The 22,860-nt window shown below is 41.3% G+C and overlaps 1 protein-coding gene across 9 annotated transcripts in view; it reads left to right on the top strand.

Annotated features, from left to right (window-relative positions):
- EPB41L4A (erythrocyte membrane protein band 4.1 like 4A) overlaps positions 1-22,860 on the top strand; it is a 193,320-nt gene that overhangs the window by 158,517 nt on the left and 11,943 nt on the right. For 5 of the 9 annotated variants that reach the window (XM_036409732.2, XM_036409739.1, XM_036409733.1 and 2 more), the window contains 5 exons: positions 1,430-1,513; positions 2,522-2,632; positions 9,986-10,033; positions 10,970-11,047; positions 21,005-21,124. In XM_036409732.2, coding sequence (XP_036265625.1) covers positions 1,430-1,513; positions 2,522-2,632; positions 9,986-10,033; positions 10,970-11,047; positions 21,005-21,124 — 441 coding nt within the window. The remainder of the gene's footprint in view (positions 1-1,429; positions 1,514-2,521; positions 2,633-9,985; positions 10,034-10,969; positions 11,048-21,004; positions 21,125-22,860) is intronic. The other 4 variants (XM_036409740.1, XM_036409734.1, XM_036409731.1 and 1 more) reach the window with 3 other exon arrangements.

Raw genomic sequence — 22,860 nt, 5'->3', positions numbered from 1 at the left:
AGAAGATCAGTAATCTTCCATGAAATTCAGATCCCAAGCTTTTTAGAATGTATAGAAGCAGTTCAGTCCCCTTTGTAATTGCATTCCTGCCAAGGACAGATACCTAAAGGGCTGCCAGAATTTTCCCACTAAAGCTTTAGATGAGAAATAGTTTAGGGAGTGAATGTAGTTAATTCACCACCCAGGATGTCATTGTTCTTTAACTCCCGCCTACTCTCCCAATTCCCCCTTCATCTCGCTACTCCCTTTCTCAGTCTCCCTTGTCTCATCTCACCTTTTCTCCTGACTTATTAAACACGTGTGTATCCCACTGCTGTCTTAAACATCTAGCATATTTATTACTTTGCCTCATTTCAAAAGGAAGCTTTTACTTTGGAAATTTGATCTTCCAAAGGTTTTTAACCTTTCCAAAAAGTACACATCCTTCCTATATAAAACCTACTTACTACCTACTAATACTATGAGTGATGTGCTTTTCGTCAAATATATTTTTAGATTTATATTCCTGCGTGGTTATAATATCCCAGGGTGCAAGTTTATTCGCACTTTTTGAAATGACCTTGTCAGTTTTTTTTCCTCTCCTTTTTTCTTGGCTGCTATAAAGAACCCTGCTATGACCATGTTTGAAGACAGTATATAGAGGATTCCCCAGAGAGCCAGGGTTAAAGTGCATGAGTTCAGGAGCTGTCTCTCTTTTGGAAGCTGAAACTCCTGGGAAGTGAGAGGAGGCACTCTCGCCTCCCCCACTCCAACATCCTCGCCTCCCCCACTCCGACACCCTCGCCTCCCCCACTCCGACGCCCCCCCACCCCACCCCCCGCCAGGATGGTGACGAAGGCTTCTAAGACGTCCCTTCCTGGTGTCTCTTCCATGTTTCTAAAACAATTTGTTGGGATGGAATAACAACTCAGATATATTTACATTCTTAGGGCAGAAAGATGACACTCAGTCAGGAAATAGCATTGAAAGTCATTCTGATTTGGAAGGATGATGCCAAGGAAGGCGGAAGCGGAGGGCAGGGAAAGGTCAGTGGGGACAGCCTGAACCTGCTCAGAGCCGACTGCCCTGCACAGATTCAGACCCACACCCAGAGCTTGGGGTCCCCTACCAGCCTGGCTGCCCCAGCTCCCTGTTCTGCAGGTGGACTCTCTTGAAAGTTTCTTAACAATGGATGGCCCGGCTCCCGTTCGCTTAGAGCAGTGAAACCAGAAAGAAAAAGAGGGGGAAAGACGCAAAAGTCCTTGCTGCAGACATGTATTTTTTTAGGCAGCCACTTCCTATTCTTTTTGGAATGAGTCATGGGTATGAATAAACACACGTTTTTAAACGCTTGTTAAATAATTTTACTGAAGAAATAGTGTGTGAGTTAACTTCCTTTCATTTTCTAGTTACTTTGTTTTTCACACTTCTTTCTATTTTTAAATTAAAGCTTTCAGAAAGCAAAGAATGAAAATAGTCCTGATATCCAAAGAAGCAAACCTCTTGCGCCGTGGGAAGAAAATGGCCCCCAGAGGTAAGGGGTTCTTTGTTTTTCTCAGGGAGGACAATAGGGAAGGGGTCAGCAGTTGCCTCTGTCAAAGACTAGAACCCACCTGCTTTGTGGCAGGTCAGGACTAGCTCTGGACCAGGCAGTCAGATTCCCACGTCAGCGTGAGCTGCTGAAGTAGAGATCAACAGGATGTGTCCCATCCTGGAACTCGCTCCTGGAAAGACAGAGAGGAAACCAGTGTCTATTCAGAAACTCCTTGGAAGGTCTTCGTGACGGTTTAGAGTGAGATGATGTATTTCGGAAAACTCTAAAGGAAATGTATTAATGATACTTCCTCCAATTTCACAGTTCTTGTAAAAACTTGAGCTGAAAACAGTAGCTGATGAATAGTGAGTCTAGAAGACCTTCACTCCTAAAGATATATATTTAGTTTCTTTGGCTCATAACTATCAAAGCAGTGACGTACTTGCGTTGTAACTTCCTGGACTCATCGTGACGGTGGGTTTGGGAGTGACCATTGAGGGGTTCAAATCCTAGTTCTGTACTTTCCAGCTACATGGAGGAAATATTCTGTATTTCTCTTATTTATTATTATTATTATTATTATTTTTATAAATGGGCCTAATAATTGTACTTCAGTGCTTAGGGTTAATATGACTATTCCCTAAGATAATGAGTACAATGTTTTGAGCTCGATCAGCGCCTGGCAGGTGGTAGGCTCATCATAAATGCAATCCATTGTTGTAAGTATTGCTGTCCTTTGTGTCTGTTCATTTCTCACTGTTGAAGGCCATCAGGAAAAAATCCATTCCTGCAAAATAATGACCTCTATGATTTGTTTTACCAGATTTTACTCCTCTTTTCTGCCAGTATATCTTGTCAGCAAAAAGATCATTTGCTCATGGTCTAGTATTCCCTTGCAAGTACCAACTGTGCAGTCATGACCACTCCCTAGGACCACTGGGGTCTGGGGTTAGGGTGCTTGCTCCCCAGGGCCTCCAGGGATTACCAACCACTCCTCTCTCCCCCTAGCGGACTCTACAACTCTCCCCATGACCGCACCAAGTCCCCCAAGTTTCCCTGTGCACGCCGCCGGAACCCCTCCTGTGGGAGCGACGATTCTGTCCAGCCAACGAGGAGAAGGTAGGCTGAGCACAGCCCCTGGTTTAACTTTTGGTCCCAGTCACGTTTATATCACAGGTTATTCTCATGATATCAAGACTGTTTGTCTCCTCGGGATCGCAGAAAGCCTGAATTTTCTGAGGTAACTAAAATAGGCCAGGGGTCCTGGAGCATTTCTCTTTAACAGCCAGAATTTCAGAGCATAATTTAAAAAATATTAACAGGAACTTGCTTTCTGAATTGTACTTAAGACTGATAAGTTGAAAAATACATGTATAATATACTTTAATAATACATATTTGTATAGTATGTGTAATAAATTATGTAACATGTTATGTCAATGACATACTTTAGTACATAGACATTAAATATTTCAACCTGAGAAGACAACATTACGTTATAGATTAATCGCAAATGAAGCTGTGTCCTCTGCTCTCAGGCTGATATTGTTATATATATGTGATTAAAACTCCTTTCAAAGTGCAGAGAAAATGCATTGTGTTGCCCAGCAGGTTAGACTGGGTAGTTACATGTAATGTGTGTGCTATTTAATTTTAATTTAATTTAATTTTATTTTTTAAAATTTTTTTATTAAATTATTATCTCTGTACCTATATCACCCCCCTCCTGTACATGCCCTCCCTCCCCAGAGTTTTGTGTCCATTGGTTGTACTTTTTTTTTTTTTAATATATTTTATTGATTTTGTACAGAGAGGAAGGGAGAGAGATAGAGAGTTAGAAACATCGATGAGAGAGAGTCATCGATCAGCTGCCTCTTGCACACCCCCTACTGGGGATATGCCGGCAACTAAGGTACATGCCTTTGACCGGAATCGAACCCAGGTCTCTTCAGTCCCCAAGCCGACGCTCTATCCATTGAGCCAAACCGGTTCCATCCATTGGTTGTACTTATATGCATGTATACAAGTTCTTCGGTTGATCCCTTATCTTCCTCAGATCTTCCTACCCTCCCCGCTGTAATTTGATGGTCTGCTTGTTGCTTTACTGTCTCTATATCTATCTTTTGGTTCATCAGTTTATAATGTTCTTTATTATCCATAAATGAGTGAGGTCATGTGGTGTTTCTTTTTCATTGACTGGCTTATTTCACTCAGCATGATGTTCTCCAATTCCATCCAGGTTACTGCAAATGAGAATTCCTTCTTTTTTTTAATGGCAGCATAATATACCATTGTGTAGATGTACCATAGTTTTTTGATCCACTCCTCTGCTGATGGACACCTAGGCTGTTTCCAAATCCTAGCAATTGTAAATTGTGCTGCTATGAACATAGGAGTGCATATATCCTTTCTGATTGGTGTTTCTAGTTTCTTGAGATATATTCCTAGGAGTGGAATTACTGGGTCAAATGGGAGTTCCATTTTCAGTTTTTTGAGGAAGCTCCTTACTGTTCTCCACAGTGGTGGCACCAGTCTGCATTCCTACCAGCAGTGCACAAGGGTTCCTTTTCTCCGCAACCTCGCCAACACTTGTCATTTATTGATTTGTTGATGTTGGCCATTCTGACAGGTGTGAGATGGTACCGTATTGTTGTTTTGATATTTTTTATAAACGTCTGTATCTAGATGTTTAGGACTCTTTTTGCAAAGCAGGGTGGGCAGTGGGGCAGGTCCAGGAGAGGAAGACCTAAGAAATGACTCCCTGGCGAAATCCACTTCATTCCTACGTGATGGGACTGTGTTTTGCCTTGGGTACCTATGTAAGTGGTATTTTATGAGTGACTTTTATAATTATGAGACATTCAGGTCACGGTCTCAGATAACCATCAGCATTTCTTTTATATACATGGTGGGTCTGGAAAGCAGAGGCCCTTCTGTCTTTTCAACCGTTTATACTTAACCTGTGGGTCCATCCCTGTCTCATTCCTTCAACTTCTGCCAGTTTCCCAGACTGTATTCCCCAGCTTTCTCCAACCAGGTCCAACTTCACTGAAATCCTTTGATGGTTAAGCTGAGAAAGGTCTCTGTCACCCTCACCTAGTAGGGCTGAAAAGGGGGAGAGATATCATGACCAACAGTTTAAATAGAATAATGGAATACTAGTTGGCATTCTTCATGTTCTAAGTCCTGAGCAGTTTGCTTGCTGTATATTAGCTCACTTTATCTTTATAATAACCATTCAGAAATGGGTATTTGTATCATTCTGTCACGAGACATTTTCAGCAGAGAGGGATTAACGCAGGGAATTTTGGTGCACAAATATGAGTAGGATTAAAGGAACGAAAAGGCAGAGACATGGCACAGCTCTGAGGTCTGGATGCTGTTCTGTCCCTGGGCTGGAGGAATGAAAGGAGACAAAGGAGTGTTCCCCAGAGATGCAGAGCTGCTTCTGCCTTTGAGCAGGCTCCCAGGAGCCTGTGCTGGCTGCTGGCATTGCTGGCTGCCACTTGGAGGTGCCACCACTGTAGCTGATGCTGTGGAACCCCACTTCTCAGGAGTGCATGTGTGGGTGCTACAATGCTGCCAGAAGCACAATTGCCTCCCCTTCCCCCCTGCCTTCAAATCTCACCTGAGTGTCTCTAAGTGGAACCCTGCAGGCAAAACAGTCCAAGAAAATGCAGTTGTCAGCTGTCTAGTGTTGGCACTACAGGGAAGATTATAGATGGGCTGGGATAGGGCTGAGTACCAGTGGACAGGCCCTGGCCCAGCATTATCATCTCACTTCTACAGAGAAGAAAAGTGGCTCTGGGAGATGGCAGGAACTGTCCTTTGTAACACATCTGGGATTTGGATCCAGGGCTGTACATCTGGAAAAGGCCAGGATAATGGACCATCATTTCAGTAAGGCAGGAGGAAAGATTTTTCTCCCCTACTTCCCCACCAAGGATTGGTTCAATTCAGACAACTAAAAAACATGGCACCACCCCTGGGAAATACTTTTAAAATACATTTATGTATATATGTGGCTGAGGGATGGGGATAGTGGGTTTCACTAAATATATTAAGAATTTGGCATCATCTGATTATTGTTAGGTAAGTTTTTACAGTTTTTCATTCCTAATTATTAGTGTACTTGGTCATTTCCTACATTAAAAGAATTGCACATGCTGAGCAAATGGCCATTTTGATTTTAATATGTTAAAAAATGAACTTATCAAGTTTTGCTAAAATGCACCAAACTTTACATTTTTTTTCAAGCTAAATGCTTGAAATAGTTTGGAGCATATACATTCTCAAATCCAGACTAATGACTCTGTGCTGAGATACATTTTCTGTTGGCTTCCAGAGAAGCAATTGTGGTGTGTGGTTATAAGACCCTTTCATAGGCTCCATCCGTGGGAAAGACCATTGGGATTCAGTCTGAGCACCATAAAGCCTTCTGTCTGGTTCTGTGTCACCTAAAAGATCTCGTATTCAGCATGTTATTTTTGGAGAAGACCAGCCATTGCTTCGTGTCAGCATGACTGAGCCAAAGCTCATTCTTCGTTGTTGTTTTTTCACTATAAATGCCCTTTAAATGTCCCTGTCCTTGTTAGTCTCGTTTTATCTTCACATATATTTACCTTGCCCCTGGGCACAAATCCCTACAGACATGGATTAACTCTGACATTTAAAACTGAGATTTGTCATCAGCATGGAAGAATCTCAAGGACTTAAATTTAATAATAGGAAATTCTCTTTTGTAATGGACACCAGGGTAACATGTTTTGCAGAAGATGTCACAATTTCACATTTTGCCAGTCATTTGTCATTAGATGAGTACAGCTGTCAAATTCTGGCAGAGTCTAGAACATTGGTCTCAGCCTTTTTGGGTGCTAGAACTCTGAGAATCTGATGCAATGTTGGATTCATTCCCTAGGGGGAAAGGCTGTATTATTGAATACACATACAAACTTCTTTATATGTCAAGGTTCATGGAGACCCTAATGCCTGTGTGTTTAAACATTCCTATTTTAGAAAAAGAAAACCAGCGTGGTTTCTGGCAGTACAATTTATTTTTACCGCCATTCATCTTTATATTAAAAATGTTTAGAGTACCTACTTTATGTCAGGAACTGTATTAAACAGCATTAGAGAAAGTCTCTGACCTTTGGGAGTTTATCATTTGTTGGAAGAAACATACAAATTACAAATATGTGTGCAGTTATGACTGTTATATGTTCTTCAGGGGGGAGTTATGCTTAGGGAAATTTAAAAACTTTTTTATTGAAAAATGCATATAGAAAAGTACATCTGTTCTAGGAATAACTGCTTGATAAACATTTGTCATCCAAACACATGTGTAACCGCACTATTAGGGGAAGTTTCGCTGTGTTGTTGAGTTTAAGAGGTTGGAAGGGTTCCTGAGGCTGGATGCTGGAGCTGGGATCAGATAAGAGCAAACAAAGAGGAAGAGGGCCTAGTAGATGCTGAGGCCTTGGGATAGAATGGAGAGGGGGGCATTCATGAAAAGGATAAAGGCCAGTGTTGCTCAAGCATTGAGGGTGAACAGAAAAGTGCTAGAAATGAGCCTGGAGAGAAAGGTGGAGCCACACCTCATCAGACACCTGAGCTTTGTTGAGGATTTTGGTCATTAGACAAGTAGTTTTCAGAAAGGATGATAACAAGATCATATCTGTGTTGTGTAAAGTTGGTCCTTACTGCTCTGTGGGAAAGATGTGGAAGGGAATAGCTGTGGAAACAGAGAGGCCAGGCAGCAGGCCATCATATGAGTTCTGGCCAAAGAGAATGGAGCATGAGCCAGCCTGGTGATGTGGACAAGAAAGTTGGTGATTTTGAAACCCATCCAGAGGTAGAATCAGTAGTGCTGGCAGGATCAGCATGAGAGTGAAGGAGTGAAAGATGTCAAGAATGAAGACCAGGCTTGTGCAGTTTCATGGATTAAAGCATGATGCATTGGAATAAGAACCACGAGGACACTGCATGCTGAAAGGGACAATTTTGGGGGTTTGGGTATGTGGAATTTGTGGTTCCTTTGAGAAGTCCAAGTGCAGGATTTACATGGACTGTTGGATGTGGGTTAGTTGTCTTGACTAAAATATACATTTCTTAAAAATGATAATTGAAATACGAAATACAGAGGAGGCTCTCTAGATAGATATTATAGTATAGATGGAATGCAGAGACCAAGCCAATGACAGACCTGTGAGAAACTCCAACATTTATTTGGCGTAGTTGAAGAGGAGTATTAAGTTGGTAAAAGACACAGAGAATTTGTGGCCATGGAAAAAATCAAGAGAGTGAAAGTCTGCTTACTAAATGGCTCCCTTCTCTCTTCATTCCCAGAATGTTAGAAGCCAGGCTTGTGTCTTCCAGGCATGAGAAAGGATAGAAAAGATCTGCAGATAGAAACTTCCCAAGGATTTTGCAAGGAAATGGCTGAGATTACCCACATTACTTTGTTCCACATGACAGTGAAGCCATCCGTTAGCATGCTCTCCACCCAGAGCTTTAGTACACAATGCTTGAGAGAGTCATTATCACCTAGCATTTGAGGATAATTTCTGTTTGGAAAGAGACAGAAACAGTTAAGATGTGTGTGTGTGTGTGTGTGTGTGTGTGTGGTGGAGGGGAGGGGAGTGCAGGAGCACCCATAGGAAATAGAGTTAATATAATATAAGAAACAGAAAGTTTTTTATGAAAGTATAATTGTTATCCTTTGGGAAATGAAACTGATATCAAAAGGAAAGAGTGAATAAGAGTTCTTAGACTTTAATGTGACAGAATTTCTAAAATAATCAATAGAAGGTTTAGAAGATAAAGTGAAGGAAATATTCCCCAGAGTACCAGGGTAGAGCGAAAACAAAGCACAGATATATAAATAAAGATAAAAAATTATCCTACCTGGATATCAAACATTTGACTAATGAAATTTCTAGGGCAAAACCTTAAGAAATTCAGAATAGGGAAGTATTAAAGAAGTTGTACAAGAAAGTATTTTAGAACTGAATTATCTTACTTTATGGAGGACCTGCTGAGCATTTGATATAATAGATTGAAAAATTAGATCCATACCAAGATCCTTTATCATAAAACTTAAAAACATAATAGATTTAGAGAGAATTTTTTTAACATTTGGGAGTAAGGGAGGAATATGACAGAGAAAAGAAAAGTCCATGAATAAATGGTGACAAAAAGGAATTCTGGTCTTGGGCTGCTTAACAGCAATATCAGAAAAAAGAGAAAGAAGCATCACCTTCAAAATGCTGAAGGAAGATTATTTTCAATGTAGGATTTTTTATACTGTGATCAGGGCAGATATAGCTCTTGAATGCTTTGCAGAAACAGAGCACTTAGATCACAGAATGGTAGTACCATTGCTGGGCCATGTTGTGGATCCACTTGAGGTTTATGAACATGGACTTATAGTGTAACTAATGTGCTCTTTTGTGTAATTCTCTCCAGCACTGGTCAGCCAGCTGTTTTGGTGTAGTCCAGAGAACCTAGATAGTTGATTGGGGTCTTGCCAAAAAGACTGACAGGAAGTTTTCAGTATTGGCATGCATATTATTGAGATGATAGAAATCTAAGCTGAGTCAGAGAGAGAATGAAGGAATGAAGAGCTGATGGATAGTCACACAGTCAATAGGCAAATAATTCTATTGAGGTCAAAGAAAGGAAGAATGGAAGTGTAGCTGAATGAGTAGTAATAACAACAATCATTGAGTGTACACATTGGGCTAGATCCTACTATACACTTTAAATGTATTAATTCATTTTATCTTAATAACAACCCTTTGTGGGAGGTTCTGTTAAAAGGGAGGCATTAAATAGAGAAATAATTTAAATCAAAACTCATCAGTGAAGGAGATGGGATTCATATTCAGATTGTCTGGCTCCAGAGTCCTCACATTTTAAGCAGGATACCCCACCGAAGCTGTTTGAAAGTAAATAGAAGTGGTAAGGGGGGCGGGTGGTGCAGAGGGGATTGTGGTCTGAGAGCAGTGATTAGAGGTACTTACAGAGGATAAAGTCCAAGTGTGACCAGGATGTGGGTGCTGAGTTATTGTGAAGAGATTATTAGAGAAAAGGTCAAGGGGACTTGGAAGCCAGGGTGTTGGGAAGGGCATCCAGGAGAGAGCGGATGTCGGATGATGGCAGGATTTGGCTCGGTGGATTGCAGACCTTGACACTTCAGACTGACTGGATGAATGGAATTTAACAGACATGTTGTGCATTTTTATTTGCAGACTATTTACAGCCTCCACTAGATTGCTGGTTTCTTGAAGCCAATGGGAGTCTGTTTCTGGGACCTATTGTAGGGATGGACATATGTGTGTGATTCAAATGTTTGATAATGAATGAATATGCAGCATATACATTAAGCGAAGTGAAACTCATTTTGATGTGCTTTCCTTAATCAACTGATAATTTTCTATTTTCCTTAATGTCTTCATTTATTTGTTTTCCGTAGGAAAGCCCATAACAGTGGTGAAGACTCAGATCTAAAGCAAAGGAGGAGGTAAACAAACAAACAACAACAACAAAAATGAAATGGAAAGGAGGATCTGGGAGAAGGAGGAAAGATCAGCAGATTAGCAGAGCTCAGAACTGAGGCCAGAGGGGGGCTTCCTTGTTTGTTTTATTAGTGGCTGCTTTAAGAGTGCCGTCAATGTGTTCTTTAACTTTAAGTGGGTGTTGGCTGGTTCTCGGTCTTCCATTCTGTAGCACCCTTAGCAATTCCTCTTGTTTCTGCTCCTCAGAAGAGCTCTGTATCTCAGAGGAGCTGTCTCAGTTATCTGCTGCTACATGAAAGCTATTCTAAAACTTGGTGTATTTAAAGCAATAACAATCACCTATACCTCTTTTATAATTCTGTTGAGTGAACAGGAAGTTTTTCTAGTTAGCTTTGCTAGTCTCAGACAAAGCTGCAGTTGGATGGTGGCTGAAGTTGGGTTATTTCTGTCTGGTGCCTGGCAGAAGGGCTGGAGGCCTGGGGCCTCTCTCCAGGGTCTCTGGTGGCTGGGAGGAATCAGGAGCTATCAGCCTGTTAAGGGCTAATCCTGGAACTGCCTGAGTTTCCCTTCCACCTCATTCTGTTGGTAAAATCAGCCCCAGGACTAGCACTAGTTCATGGGGAGAGGAAATAAACTTTGCCTCTCTCAATGAAGGGTGGAGGTTTGGTTTAGCACAGGGGCTTTAGCTTTATGTCAGATTTCTGTTGCAAGTGCTTGGTTTTTTGGTCCTTTCTGGGAGCAGAGTGTTATCGGCCTTAATCTAATCACACTTCTTTAGACTCATTCAGATGTCTGACTGGATAGAGACACCAACAGGGGGAGGGTGCTACTTATGTTTGGGTTAGTAATTTTATTACAGAATTAATTCCAAAGAACCAATGTGGACCTTTCTAAAATTTTCCATTTGTCTTAAATGTCATTTGCTCTTATTTTGTCTTCAGGTCCCGCTCGCGCTGTAACACAAGCAGTGGTAGTGAATCAGAGAATTCTAACAGAGAACACCGGAAAAAGAGAAACAGGTAATGCTGGAATATTGTAGCTATCTCGGACTGCCAAAGCAGAGGCTGAAGTTGGTGGTAAAAGCTGGGTGTCCTATGCATTTTTAAGCTGATTGTCTCCCCCATGTTTAAGAAGCGATCTGGCACTATTTTGAAGCTGTCTTTTAGGAAACCTCAGCGCTTCGAACTGAGTTTCTTACCTTTACTAGTATAATAAGATAATTAAACAACTTGGCCGAAACCATTTGGCTCAGTGGATAGGGCGTCGGCCTGCGGACTGAGGGGTCCTGGGTTCGATTCCGGTCAAGGGCGGCGTGTACCTTGATTGCAGGCACATCCCCAATCCGGGGGGGTTGTGCAGGAGGCAGCTGATCGATGATTCTCTCTCATTGATGTTTCTAGCTCTCTATTCCTCTCTCTTCCTCTCTGTGAAAAATCAATAAAATATATTAAAAAAACAACAACAATTTGACAATGAGATACCTTCTTGATAAGTAAAAACAAAGGTGATCTATATTTAGGTACAACATGTAGTGAATTTGTCTAAGGGTAGTAAGAAATTTTACTGTGAGTAGAGGGGTTTCTTCCTGAAGTATTTAAAAAAAGAAAAAATATATATATACATATACACATATATGTATATATATATTTTTTTAATTGATTTTAGAGAGCAAAGGAGAGGGAGAGGGAGATAGAAACATCAATGAGACAGAATAATTGATTGCCCTACCCTGGGAAATGAGCCTGAAACCTGGGCATATGACCTGACCTGGAATCGAGCTGGTAACCTTTTGGTTCATGGGTTGATGCTCAACCACTGAGCCATACTGGCTGGGTGTCCCTGGGTATCTTTTAACATGATGTTACTATATTTTGCCCAACTAAAAATGAGGGATTCATTGTTGTACAGATTCCATAGTTTCAGCCTCATGCAGATGTCCATACAAATATGTGTTTCTATTTATATCAGGCACATACAATTAGATGGGGAAATGCAGTTTATTCATACCTTTAGAACTCATTTTTTAAGAGCTTCTTAATAACATCATTTGACATGTAATCAGCATTAGTGATGGCTTAATGAATTAATCAGTTCTCCCTGGTAGCAAAATAATTATTTGAAAACAAGTGTTCTCATAGTGCCAGCTTGGGAGTGAGAGGGATTTGGTTGCTGCTGTACCAGTTGCTAACCCAGTGGTTCTCAACTGGGGATAATTTTGCCCTCCCCTCCGCTCTCTGAGGATATTTGGCCGTGTTTTGATACTTTTGATTGTCATAATTGGGTGAGGGGATTGCTATAGACCAGGATACTGCTAAATACCCTATAATGTGCAGACTGTCCCCTACAACAAAGAAGTATCTGGCCCCCCAAATATGTCAGTAGTGCTGCTGTTAGAGACCCATTCTCACCTGGTGTAAAACTCTGGCCTGGTTGTTTTTGCTTTTCTGGGTCGTCTTTTTATCTTCTGTAAAATGAGGAAGTTGGACGAGATAATCTCCAAGGTCTTCTTTAGTACTCGTGCTTGGCACACACTGAATCAGCCTTCCTCTCTGACTACAAAGCCGTGCAACAATAGCCCAGACAGCATTGTGAGCGCAGACCATTTTCTTAGAGCTTTCTCTGTGGTGCGTTCTTAGGGGCTGGAATCACACTACACAGAGGTGAGATCTCAGTGTGCTATAACACTCTTCTCAAGGAAACGATCCAGTTTCTTCTGTAAAAGCCCAAGTGTGGAGGGCAGCTCTCCCTGAGGTCCCCTCTTCCTGCTCTAAAATTCACAGCCTTCACCAACAACACAAAACAAAGCAAAACACCCCCCCCCCCCACACACACACACAGTTGTACTTACTGATCAAGCCTTAAATTTATTTCTCTTTTGCTTGGTATATTTTAAATTGTGCTCGTAGATGCTATAATCTCAACTTCTCAGAAGGTGGCCTGTTTAAAAACAGTGTCTTTTGGGGCCAAAAGCACTCATGGTGACATTTGCTGTTCAAAATGAAACACTATTGAAGGGTTGCCAGCAAATCCTTAAATAGCTCCTTACTGATCTACTTGAAACGTCTCCAGTATTCCTTATAGGTGTTTGCTCCCTTAAGACTTTCTCTCCCACCTCACTCCACCCCGCCCCATGCACAGCTTTCTAGGTTGGAATTCTTTGTATTGTGTACATAGTGTATTTTAGAATGGAGGTGGTCCTGAGTGTTTAAATGCCAATGTGCTTTGTAAGGCTGTTAATGAGAAATCGCTTTCAAAACACACTGACATGGAAGCTTTCAGACTCATTTTACCTGCCGAAACGTTGCCCCGGGGTTTCATAAGTTGCCTGTGTCGGTCAAAGATGAGGTCTGGTGTCTGGATCTCAGGGGGCACAGGAAAAAAGTGGGCAGGGGAAGAAACATGTCTCTCAGTTGCAATCCCCACTCCTGCAGATTCCCGTGCAGCCGGGGACGGCGGGTGTGCAGGAGAAGCTGCAAGCATGGCTGCCTCCGGGGTCCACATACGCATTATGCCATGCACCCTCTCACCCTCTGTCCCGTTATTAGCCTTTTACATTTTGCCAGGACCCACTCCTTCCACATCAGGATGCGTAGGTCTGAATATTTAAACTACGGTCCTAATGGGCCTTCTATCTGTGATGGAGGGTCCTCTCCTGACTTCCTATTTGTGCAGAAGACTCTGTTTTGGGGAGAGGATATATCTCTTCTACTTTGTCTGCCCTTCTTTAGCCCAGAAGCAGTGTGACCCAGCCAGGCTCTCCACAGAGTCCTCTGTGCTTTTACCGAAGGACTCCGGTAACCCTAGCGTGGGGCAAACTGCCTCGAACATGCGGATGCTCTGCTTCCTGCAGCAAGGTCTCAAAATTCAGCCCCGTCGTATTCATGTGCGCTCGTTAGAATTTTGAGTCTTGTACCAAAGATCGGAAGGATCAGCCATCTGGTCTCTAGAGGTTGGAGTGCCTGGGCTGTGCTCTGGACTTGACCAGGCTGTATATTGAAGGAGAACCCAGGAAGTACATTTACTAGAGGGAAACCTTTCACAAACCAGCCTTCCCTGAAAACACCTTGAGTTTAAAAAGATATCCTTCACATTCAAAGAAACCAATCTGCAAAACATGCTCTGTGCTATTGATGAAAATCAGCATCCTTGGAGCATCCACCAGGGAGAATCTGTGGATTACCCACTCATTAGCTTTGATGTGTGGCTAGGTTTTTAGGATTTTGAAGTGGGAGATTTGGAGGGGGTGGAGGGGCAGCGGCTTGGTGTTTTTTGCATAAGCATACAAGTGGAAGTAACTCCGGAGCTTGGTGAAGATTCTGACAGTAAAAGATGGCCTGGCCGGGTGGTTCAGGTGGTTAGAGCACCATCCTGTACACCAAAAAGGTGGTGGGTTCCATTCCCAGTCAGGGCACATACCTAGGTTGTGAGTTCAAACCCTGGTTGGGGTGCTTACGGTAGGCAACCCACTGATGTTTCTCTCTCACATGGATGTTTCTTTCTCCTTTTCTCTCTCTTAAAAAAAAAAATCAATTAAAAACATATCCTCGGGTGGGGATTTTAAAATAGAAGAATAAAAGAAATGAGAAGTCTGAAGTAAGAGCAGGACTAGAGTAAATTGGTAACAGGAGACCATTTGGCCCTTTCCCTAATTTTTATCCTGGGATATTTGCATGACAAAGTCATTAGTTTTGTATGTGAGGCTGTGGGTGGGCACATGTGTGTACACACGGGTGCAGTAGAGCACAGAACAAAGAATCAGGGAGCCTGTGCTATAAATTTGACCCGGCTTTGAAGAACTCCGTGGCTAGGAGCTGGTTACCTTACCCTCTCAATCTGTTTTCCCATATGCAAAGTGGAATGATATATCACAAGAGGTTTGTAAACATCCCGGAGATAATAGGTGTGCTCTGAGGAGTAGGAAGTGCCCTGCACAGGCAGGCACTGTAGATGAGTGAGAGCAGTCAGCACTCCTCCCTGCTGTCTGAAGTCCCTCTTGTATCTGTAAGCCAGGGCCCAGCTCCCTTTAACAAAAGATTCGTGTTTCTAACATGAGTTTTTCCTGCCACAAATGTTGTTAGTTTTTCCTGCCCTGTAGATCTCTTTTAGAATCTGTATCTGAATAATGGATTAAGATGGTTTTAAATCTTTTAAATATGTTCCACCAGGTCTTTTGTATTATTTTCCTTAAAAAAAAAAAAAAAAAAAAAAAAAAAGGAAGAAGAAGAAGAAGAAATTCTCTTCTGTGGCACTGCAACTAACAGGGACATTGCATCTGCGTAGGGCATAATGCTGGTAGGATTTTGTTGAAGGTTAAAAAAAGAACTTTATTGTTTCTATGCCTGAAGGGAAAAACAAAACAAAACAAAACAAAAATGTGTTTTGGATGATAGCAAGCTTAAACCAGTGGGGCCTCTCTTCCAGATAGCCTGAAAAGAGGTAACTGTGTCCTTGCTAGCCTTCCCTGCTGCCCTGTTTCTGATTTAGGTAGAGGCTGCAGACCGGGTAGAAAGAGTGGGCACGGAGAGAGCCGTTCATACAGAGCCAATGGGAGCAGTGTTTGCCATGCTACAGATCGCAAGGGTTTCTGATTTCCTCTCTAATAAGTCATTTTAAAATGTAGACAGTTGATATGGATGAATTAGGGCTTCCAGAGCATAATCAAAGTTGACAAGCGATGACTGGAGGTGCAAAGCTGCAGCCGCTGAAGAACGGCGTTTGATTACTGAGCCAGGGCAAAGCAGGTTGAAAAATTAGGAAAGCAGGAGGAGAGCTTGAAAGAGAAATTGCACCAAAAGGCATCCCATTTTGCAGGGAGAGCATAAGGAATAAGCGGAAGAGACAGAAGCATCTTTAAGGGCAAATAAGAATAATTTATTGATGATGGGGGAAAGTTGGGCAAAGCAAATGAATTTTTTGCTTGCTGGTCTTAAGGGAGTAGGTCGGCAGATGCCTGGAACCAACATAAATTTCTCTAGGGAAGAAAAACTGAAAATAAAAGAAAAAGAAGGTTGGTTTATAGCAGGTGATTCGAAAATGAGTGCAGTTGATGAGAAACACAAGGCTACCATCAGCTGGGACCCGCAGACTTAATATCAGCCATGGGGTGGTCATATGAAGCAATTGTCTGGAAAGCTGCCATAGATGAAGAGTAGAGATTTGTCTCAATGTGTCTGATTGGTTTGAAATAAAACACAAATAGAGAAAAATAGAGTTTAAAGCTACCCAGGATCTTTGCAATAATTAGGTAGATGAAAAACTGAGACCTGACCAAAGAAGTTAAGCAATTTGCCCAGATAATGGCAGAGCGGGGTCCAGGCAGAGCGCTGTGTATTGCTCAAATATTCTTGGAGCTTCATTATACATTCGCTTTGTGAGATTTCTCAGCTTCAGCATTAAATGTGGTCTTTATTTCAGTGAATGAGTAGTGAATTAGAACTGGTGTAAAGGATGGTCCTATTAGGAACAAAACCACCCGGGTGAAGGTGGAGAGCAAAGTAAAGCCCATGAGAGTTTGTATAAGAATTCATTTAATGTGAAGAATTCTGCAGAAGAGGCAGAGCTATAATTGGGCAGACAGGAAAGAAGACACTAGGAATAGTCATTATCTTCATTTTTGCTATCAAACGATTATATGGTATTTCATCTTCAAACCTTTTGCAGACTTTAATTAAGTGTCACATACACTTATAATCTAAACTGCATGCATTTCTGGAAGAGTAGGGTGTTGAAATTTGGTGAGACGTGGGGGGGAAAATATTAGAATTCTTCTGTCCTGAAATGTCATTGAAATTTGTTCTATTTTGAAGCAAATTTTTTCTGTATACATTAAAAAAACAAAAGCCTCGTCATAAGGCTCCCTACCCCAACTATTAACTCTGTGTAGTTTTAGATAAGAAACTAGGTATAATATGATAAATTTAGAGTTATTGCATCTGAGGATACAGGAAGGAAAAAGCAACATTTACATTTTTTTCTTAATGTAAATCCCTACATCATAATTAAAATATAGCAGGAAAGCCCTGACTAGTGTGGCTCAGTTGGTTGGGGGTCGTCCCAGGCACTAAAAGGTTGCTAGTTCGATTGCTGGTCAGGGTCCATGCCCAGATGTGGGCTCAATCCCTGGTAGGAGGTGTGCTGGAAATAGCCCATCCATTTTTTGCTCTCACATCAATATTTTTCTCTTCTTCCTCTCTCTCTCTCTCTCTCTCTCTCTCTCTCTCTCTCTCTCTCTCTCTCTCTCTCTCTCACACACACACACACACACACGGAGCAAAACCAACACTTGTGTAACCCACACCTAAGGATGGATGAGACTTACAAGTGCATTATAGGAACTGCCTTTACATTTAAATATTTAGTTATTAACTCATGCATAAACAAGATAGTTAACTTCTGCCTCTTAAGGACTGGATGGTATAGTATTCTTGCTTTTAGTCCTAAGATTTTCCTTTCCATGCAGCACCTGCATTTTCTGGAACAGCTCATTGATGGGCGAAATGACACTTTCATTCTTGTAATGAGGCACCATTAACTGGAAGCCTTTTGTAAGGGTGTAATTTCAAACTTCATTACAGACTAAGGCAGCCACACCACCATTACTCAGGAAAATGTGCTTCTGTTGTGACTCTTCAATGAGCCTTACATTTTTAATGCAGCGTGTTCGAATATTTATGAAGCAGTGTCGCCAGTAGAGGGCATCTGTCTTTTAAACATGTGGGTCACAAGAATATTTATTGCCAGGGTTTTACTGCCCTTGCGTTAGACTTTTAGAAGAGTAAAAGGTACATGCCATAGTATGACATTTCTTCCGCTGTAGTTATTAGTAGCAAGGTTCAGGGACTCTGTGGGCTCATGTTTCAGGAGCTTTCATTTTCTTCATCAAGGTAAAGGCTTAGTATGAAGGTAGACAGTTAAATTCTACAATAAAGAATGCACAATAAAATAAAAAAATAAGTGAAAAAGAAAGAGAGGAAGGAAGAAAGAAAAAAAGAAAGAAAAGGAAGGAAGGAAGGAGAGAGAAAAGAAAGAAAAGAAGGAAAGGAAAGGAAAGGAAAGAAAAGGAAGAAAGAAAGAAAGAAAGAAAGAAAGGAAGGAAGGAAGGAAGGAAGGAAGGAAAGAAGGAAGGAAGGAAGGAAGGAAGGAAGGAAGGAAGGGAGAAAGGAAGAAAAGAACATACACTCATTGTGCTTCCTTTTAAATGTCTAGCCTCTGAGAAAAATCTGTTTGTCAAAGTCTGGCCTCAGCCTTGCTCATAAGGCTTAACCTCTCAGAAATAAAGATGCTGATTTCCTAATAAAACAAACACTGACATTGTGAAATTTAGTCCTGCCCATGACTATGCAGCCATATTGTTCAGAATGAAAGCTCTAGAGTAGGGGTGTCGAACTCAATCAGAGAAGGGGCCAAAATCTAAAATCCAGCCTAAATCACGGGCCGAATGGTTTACTGAACAGTCATAAACTGTCATTGTGATGGAAACGCAGCGGAGTGCAGTGATGACAGCGTGGTGCGGGCCACATTGCAAGGCCTGGCAGGACGGATTTGGCCCTCGGGCCTTGTGTTTGACACATGTGCTCTAGAGGATTAGGAGTTAGGAGACAAGGGGTTTTTATTTTTATTTTTTATTTATTTATTTTTTAATTAAGGTATTATCTGTGTACATACCTTACCAATCCCCACCCCACCCCTACTCCCATACATGCCCTCCCTCCCAGAGTTTTTAGTCCATTGGTTATGCTTATGAGATCTGGGTTTGATGTCTTTCCCTGGGCACTGTGAGGTGTGGGTGCCTGGGGGAAAGGAGATACCTCTTTGCCAGCCGCTGTTTCCCCATTGGCTGTCTCCATCTAACTTTGAATCCCTCAGTCCAGCTCTGCTCCCCCATCAGACTGTCGCAGAATCCATAAATGGTTTGATATGTAGGTTCTGGCTGTGAAAAATACATGTATGTATGCGTATATACACATACACACACACATATATACAAGCATGTAGCATTTTCAAATTGGAGTGTTTCAAACAATGGTTAATAATTATGTCCTCAAGCAGTTTACTTACTCTTATTTTTCTTCAAATACTTGTAACGTTGAGATCCATCGCAGTATATGTTGGATTTTAATTTCCTCTGTTCAGGCCATGAGAGAGGGAATCTGTGAAACATACCATGACTGTATCCTGTTAATTTTCAAATAGCCTGTTAGAATGGAAAGCTTTAGCAAGGAAATATATACAGTCCAAGGGTTTGAAGTGTGTTATGGATAATTTTTCACTTAACACAGTTCCTCCTTAATCTAGAGACACTTAAACAGTTTCTTCCTCAGAAGGAACTGTGTTGTTTGTTTTGTTTTTACTTGAATTTGCCTTACATTGCCTCTAAGTTATATGTGAAAAGAATATTTACTATCCATCTACTGATATGCATTTATAAGCAAATCCATGTATCCACACCACAGCCTATGTTTAGTGCTGTCACAGGGCAACCAGAAGACATCTGTTTAGCGAGAGAAATGACTCCAAACTTACCTGTTCACTTCATTTTGGTTCTGAAGCGTTTATGCTCATCCAGTCCCAGTACTGGGATGATTTTCCTTGCAATTTGGTGCTTCTCTCCCACACCCTGGGAGTCTCAGTGCGTGAAATGAACACACCGGAACAGTTTTCTGAGGATTTACATAAATTAAAAGTTAAATATTCAAATAACAGGTGTTTAATTTTTGCAAGGAATACTCATGGCTTCGCAGCGTTGCAGTGCATCCCAGGCAGTATTTGCACATTAATTAAGCACTTGCTTTAATTATGCACTCACTTAACTTCTCTCCTACAGCACCTCACCTTGTTGCTAAAAAGGTGATTTAGTGAACATCCAGAACTTCTTCAGTGTGATCCATGGATGGGTTTGGTTAGGTCCATGTGGTACCTGAACATACAGAATTGCTTGCCATTACCTAAAACTGGGAAGAATTCACTTTAAACATTCAGATTTGTGGATTACCTTTCTTTAAAAATAAAAAATCTGATATCATTGTCCTGTGATCTCACATGGCGGGGGTCTGTGCTCCCCAGTTCCCTCCTGCTTCGGATTTGCTCTGGATTTTCTGGTCCCTCATTTACACATCCTGTTTGGCCCCTGGTCATTTGAGTGCTCGCCCCTCTTGGGCCTGTGAGCAGCCATAGCCTGAATGCTCTGTGCCCGCCCAGCAGTGAAGGCATGCTGCCACCACATTTAACTTCGTTGCACTTGTAGTTTTCTGTCTTAAACAATGGGAATTATATCTGGAAACCATTGACCATGAAAACCTTGACAATTAGTATGATTTTTTTAAAAGAGCATTTTAACATAAAATTATTTATTATTGCTTTGGATAGCATGTTTTAAAAAATGATTTTCTTTCATGTTTTAAGATTGTACACACCACTATAGCACACACCACTCTTTAGTCAGAACTTGAATATGTTATATGTCAGATGGGTACTAGATTTATGGCAGATTCACTTCATAAGTTATATAAATGTCTAACCACTCTGCTGTACACCCGAAACTAATATAATATTGAATTAGTTGCAAAGTAAATTTTTTAAAAATCTTAAATATCTTTTTGCCTGACATATCGTTCTCTAAGAAAATTTTAAGCCAAAGGTAGAAGTCTGAAAACAACTAATACATGCTTACATATTTATGTGTAAACATTATAATATATTCATAAGTATATACATATATACAAGTATATACCAATTACATATTATAATATTTATACATAAATACATATATACTCATGTGTTAATCCATTCAATACATTCTTAACTTTGAGTTAATGATAATGAAATTGCTTCTACTTAAATAAGTTCATTTTTCTTAATCACTTTTAAGTAACTTGCTCATTTCTAAATATCACTTACGAGTCAGTTTAGGATGAACCAAAACACAAAGCACCACATGTGTGGACATTAACTTTAGATGAATGGTCTTTTCTTTTCAGAATACGGCAGGAGAACGATATGGTTGACTCAGCGCCTCAGTGGGAAGCTGTATTAAGGAGACAAAAGGAAAAAAACCAGGCGGACCCCAACAACAGGCGATCCAGACACAGATCTCGCTCGTATGTGCACTCTTTCTATGCCTTGATTAAAAAGCGCTGAGCTTGAAGCAGCATGTGGCTTCTAGGGCAGAGTGGGCTGTCTCTTTCAAGCCTTCTAAAGTGATTTGGTTCAACCTTGATTATCCCATTGTTTATTTTTCACATTGACCTCCTCGTATTTGTGACATTCATTAACTACATCTGAAGCTGTGGAAGTTGGAGCAAAGCCAACCCAAAGTATCATTAAAACAAAACAAAACAAAACAAAACAAAAAAACAAACACAAGGCCGTCAAAGTTGTGTTTTTGTTTCTAAACAAAAGCATATATTCAACTGAATAAACAGGAACTGTCTCCTTTGTTCTGGAGCCTGTCTGCTGGTGAAATACCTGCTGCTTCTCTCAGTTGGAGTCTGCAGAATTCTCTCAAGTCTTGTTCCAGGTTGAACGAGATATGAATATCTTCCCATCAAATTACCATTTGTGAGCAGTAGTCAGGGAGTGATTCATTACACCCCAATGCTGGAATTTGCCTGCTCCTTCTGTTGCTAGGCAATGCCATGTGTGAGCACAATTACCCCATTACGATGAGATTGCCAGACCCCCAAATTAATTTTTTCTTGAGCAGGTGAAGTTTATATATTTGTTATTAAGGTGCTTATTGGCCAGATGTAGACTCTCCAGCACCCCTCCACTTCCCAAAGCACACCTTTTGAAATTCCTTTGTGACCCTAGGACTTGGTGTGTGGTGTTGCTCACTAGAGGAAGGAGGAAATAGAATCGCAGGGTGGTGGAGGGCTGCTGGGGAGTGGATTTGGAGACAGACTGTGTAGGTAGGTGGGAGCTCTGAGGGAGCCAGGCAGAAGGATTCCAGCTCAGGTCAACAAAGGCTGGGGAGGACTCTGCAGGGTGACTCCAAGGGATGCTCCTCAGTCTTAGATGCTTGCTTTTTACCCAAAATATATATTTATCTGTCGTACCTCAGAAGGAGTGATGTGTGTTTCTTTTGTAATAGGAAATTTGCAAGAATGCTAAGCAGTGTTATAGTAGGTCTTCACTTAATATCATCAATGTGACTTTCACCAAAAATCAGCTTTATCACAGGCTAATAGAAGTAAAGAGTTAAGTTCCTACAGCACCTCATCAACATTATAAGAAAAGGACCTGCTGTACACTCTTATAGATTTTTTCATTATGCCATAAAGTTTTTGTTCAGAAACCTAATTAAAATGTTCAATTTAAAGCAGAAACTAATAAAAAGCTTCCTTTGTCCCGGATACTATCTCTTTGCAATTCCATTAAAAAAGAGATGTGGATGAATCAAGACCTCACTGAAGCCCTAACCGGTTTGGCTCAGTGGCTAGAGCGTCGGCCTGCGAACTAAACAGTTCTGCGGACTACTAGTAGAGGGTCCCAGGTTTGATTCCAGTCAAGTGCATGTACCTTGGTTGCGGGGACATCCCCAGTAGGAGATATGCAGGAGACAGCTGATTGATGTTTTCTTTTTTTAAAAATATATTTTATTAATTTTTTTTACAAAGAGGAAGGGAGAGGGGAATAGAGAGCTAGAAACATCAATGAGAGAGAAACATCAATCAGCTGCCTCCTGCACACCCCCTTCTGGGGATGTGCCCACAACCTAGTTATATGCTCTTGATCAGAATTGAACTTCAATCCGCTTGCCGACTCTCGATCCCCTGAGACAAACCAGTCAGGGCTCATCGATGTTTCTAACTCTCTATCCCTCTCCCTTACTCTC

The sequence above is a fragment of the Pipistrellus kuhlii genome, unplaced genomic scaffold (assembly GCF_014108245.1).
Source record: "Pipistrellus kuhlii isolate mPipKuh1 unplaced genomic scaffold, mPipKuh1.p scaffold_m20_p_4, whole genome shotgun sequence".
NCBI lineage: Eukaryota > Metazoa > Chordata > Mammalia > Chiroptera > Vespertilionidae > Pipistrellus > Pipistrellus kuhlii.
The sequence above is the reverse complement of the archived record's forward strand: the minus strand, read 5'-3'. Positions and strand labels throughout refer to the sequence as shown.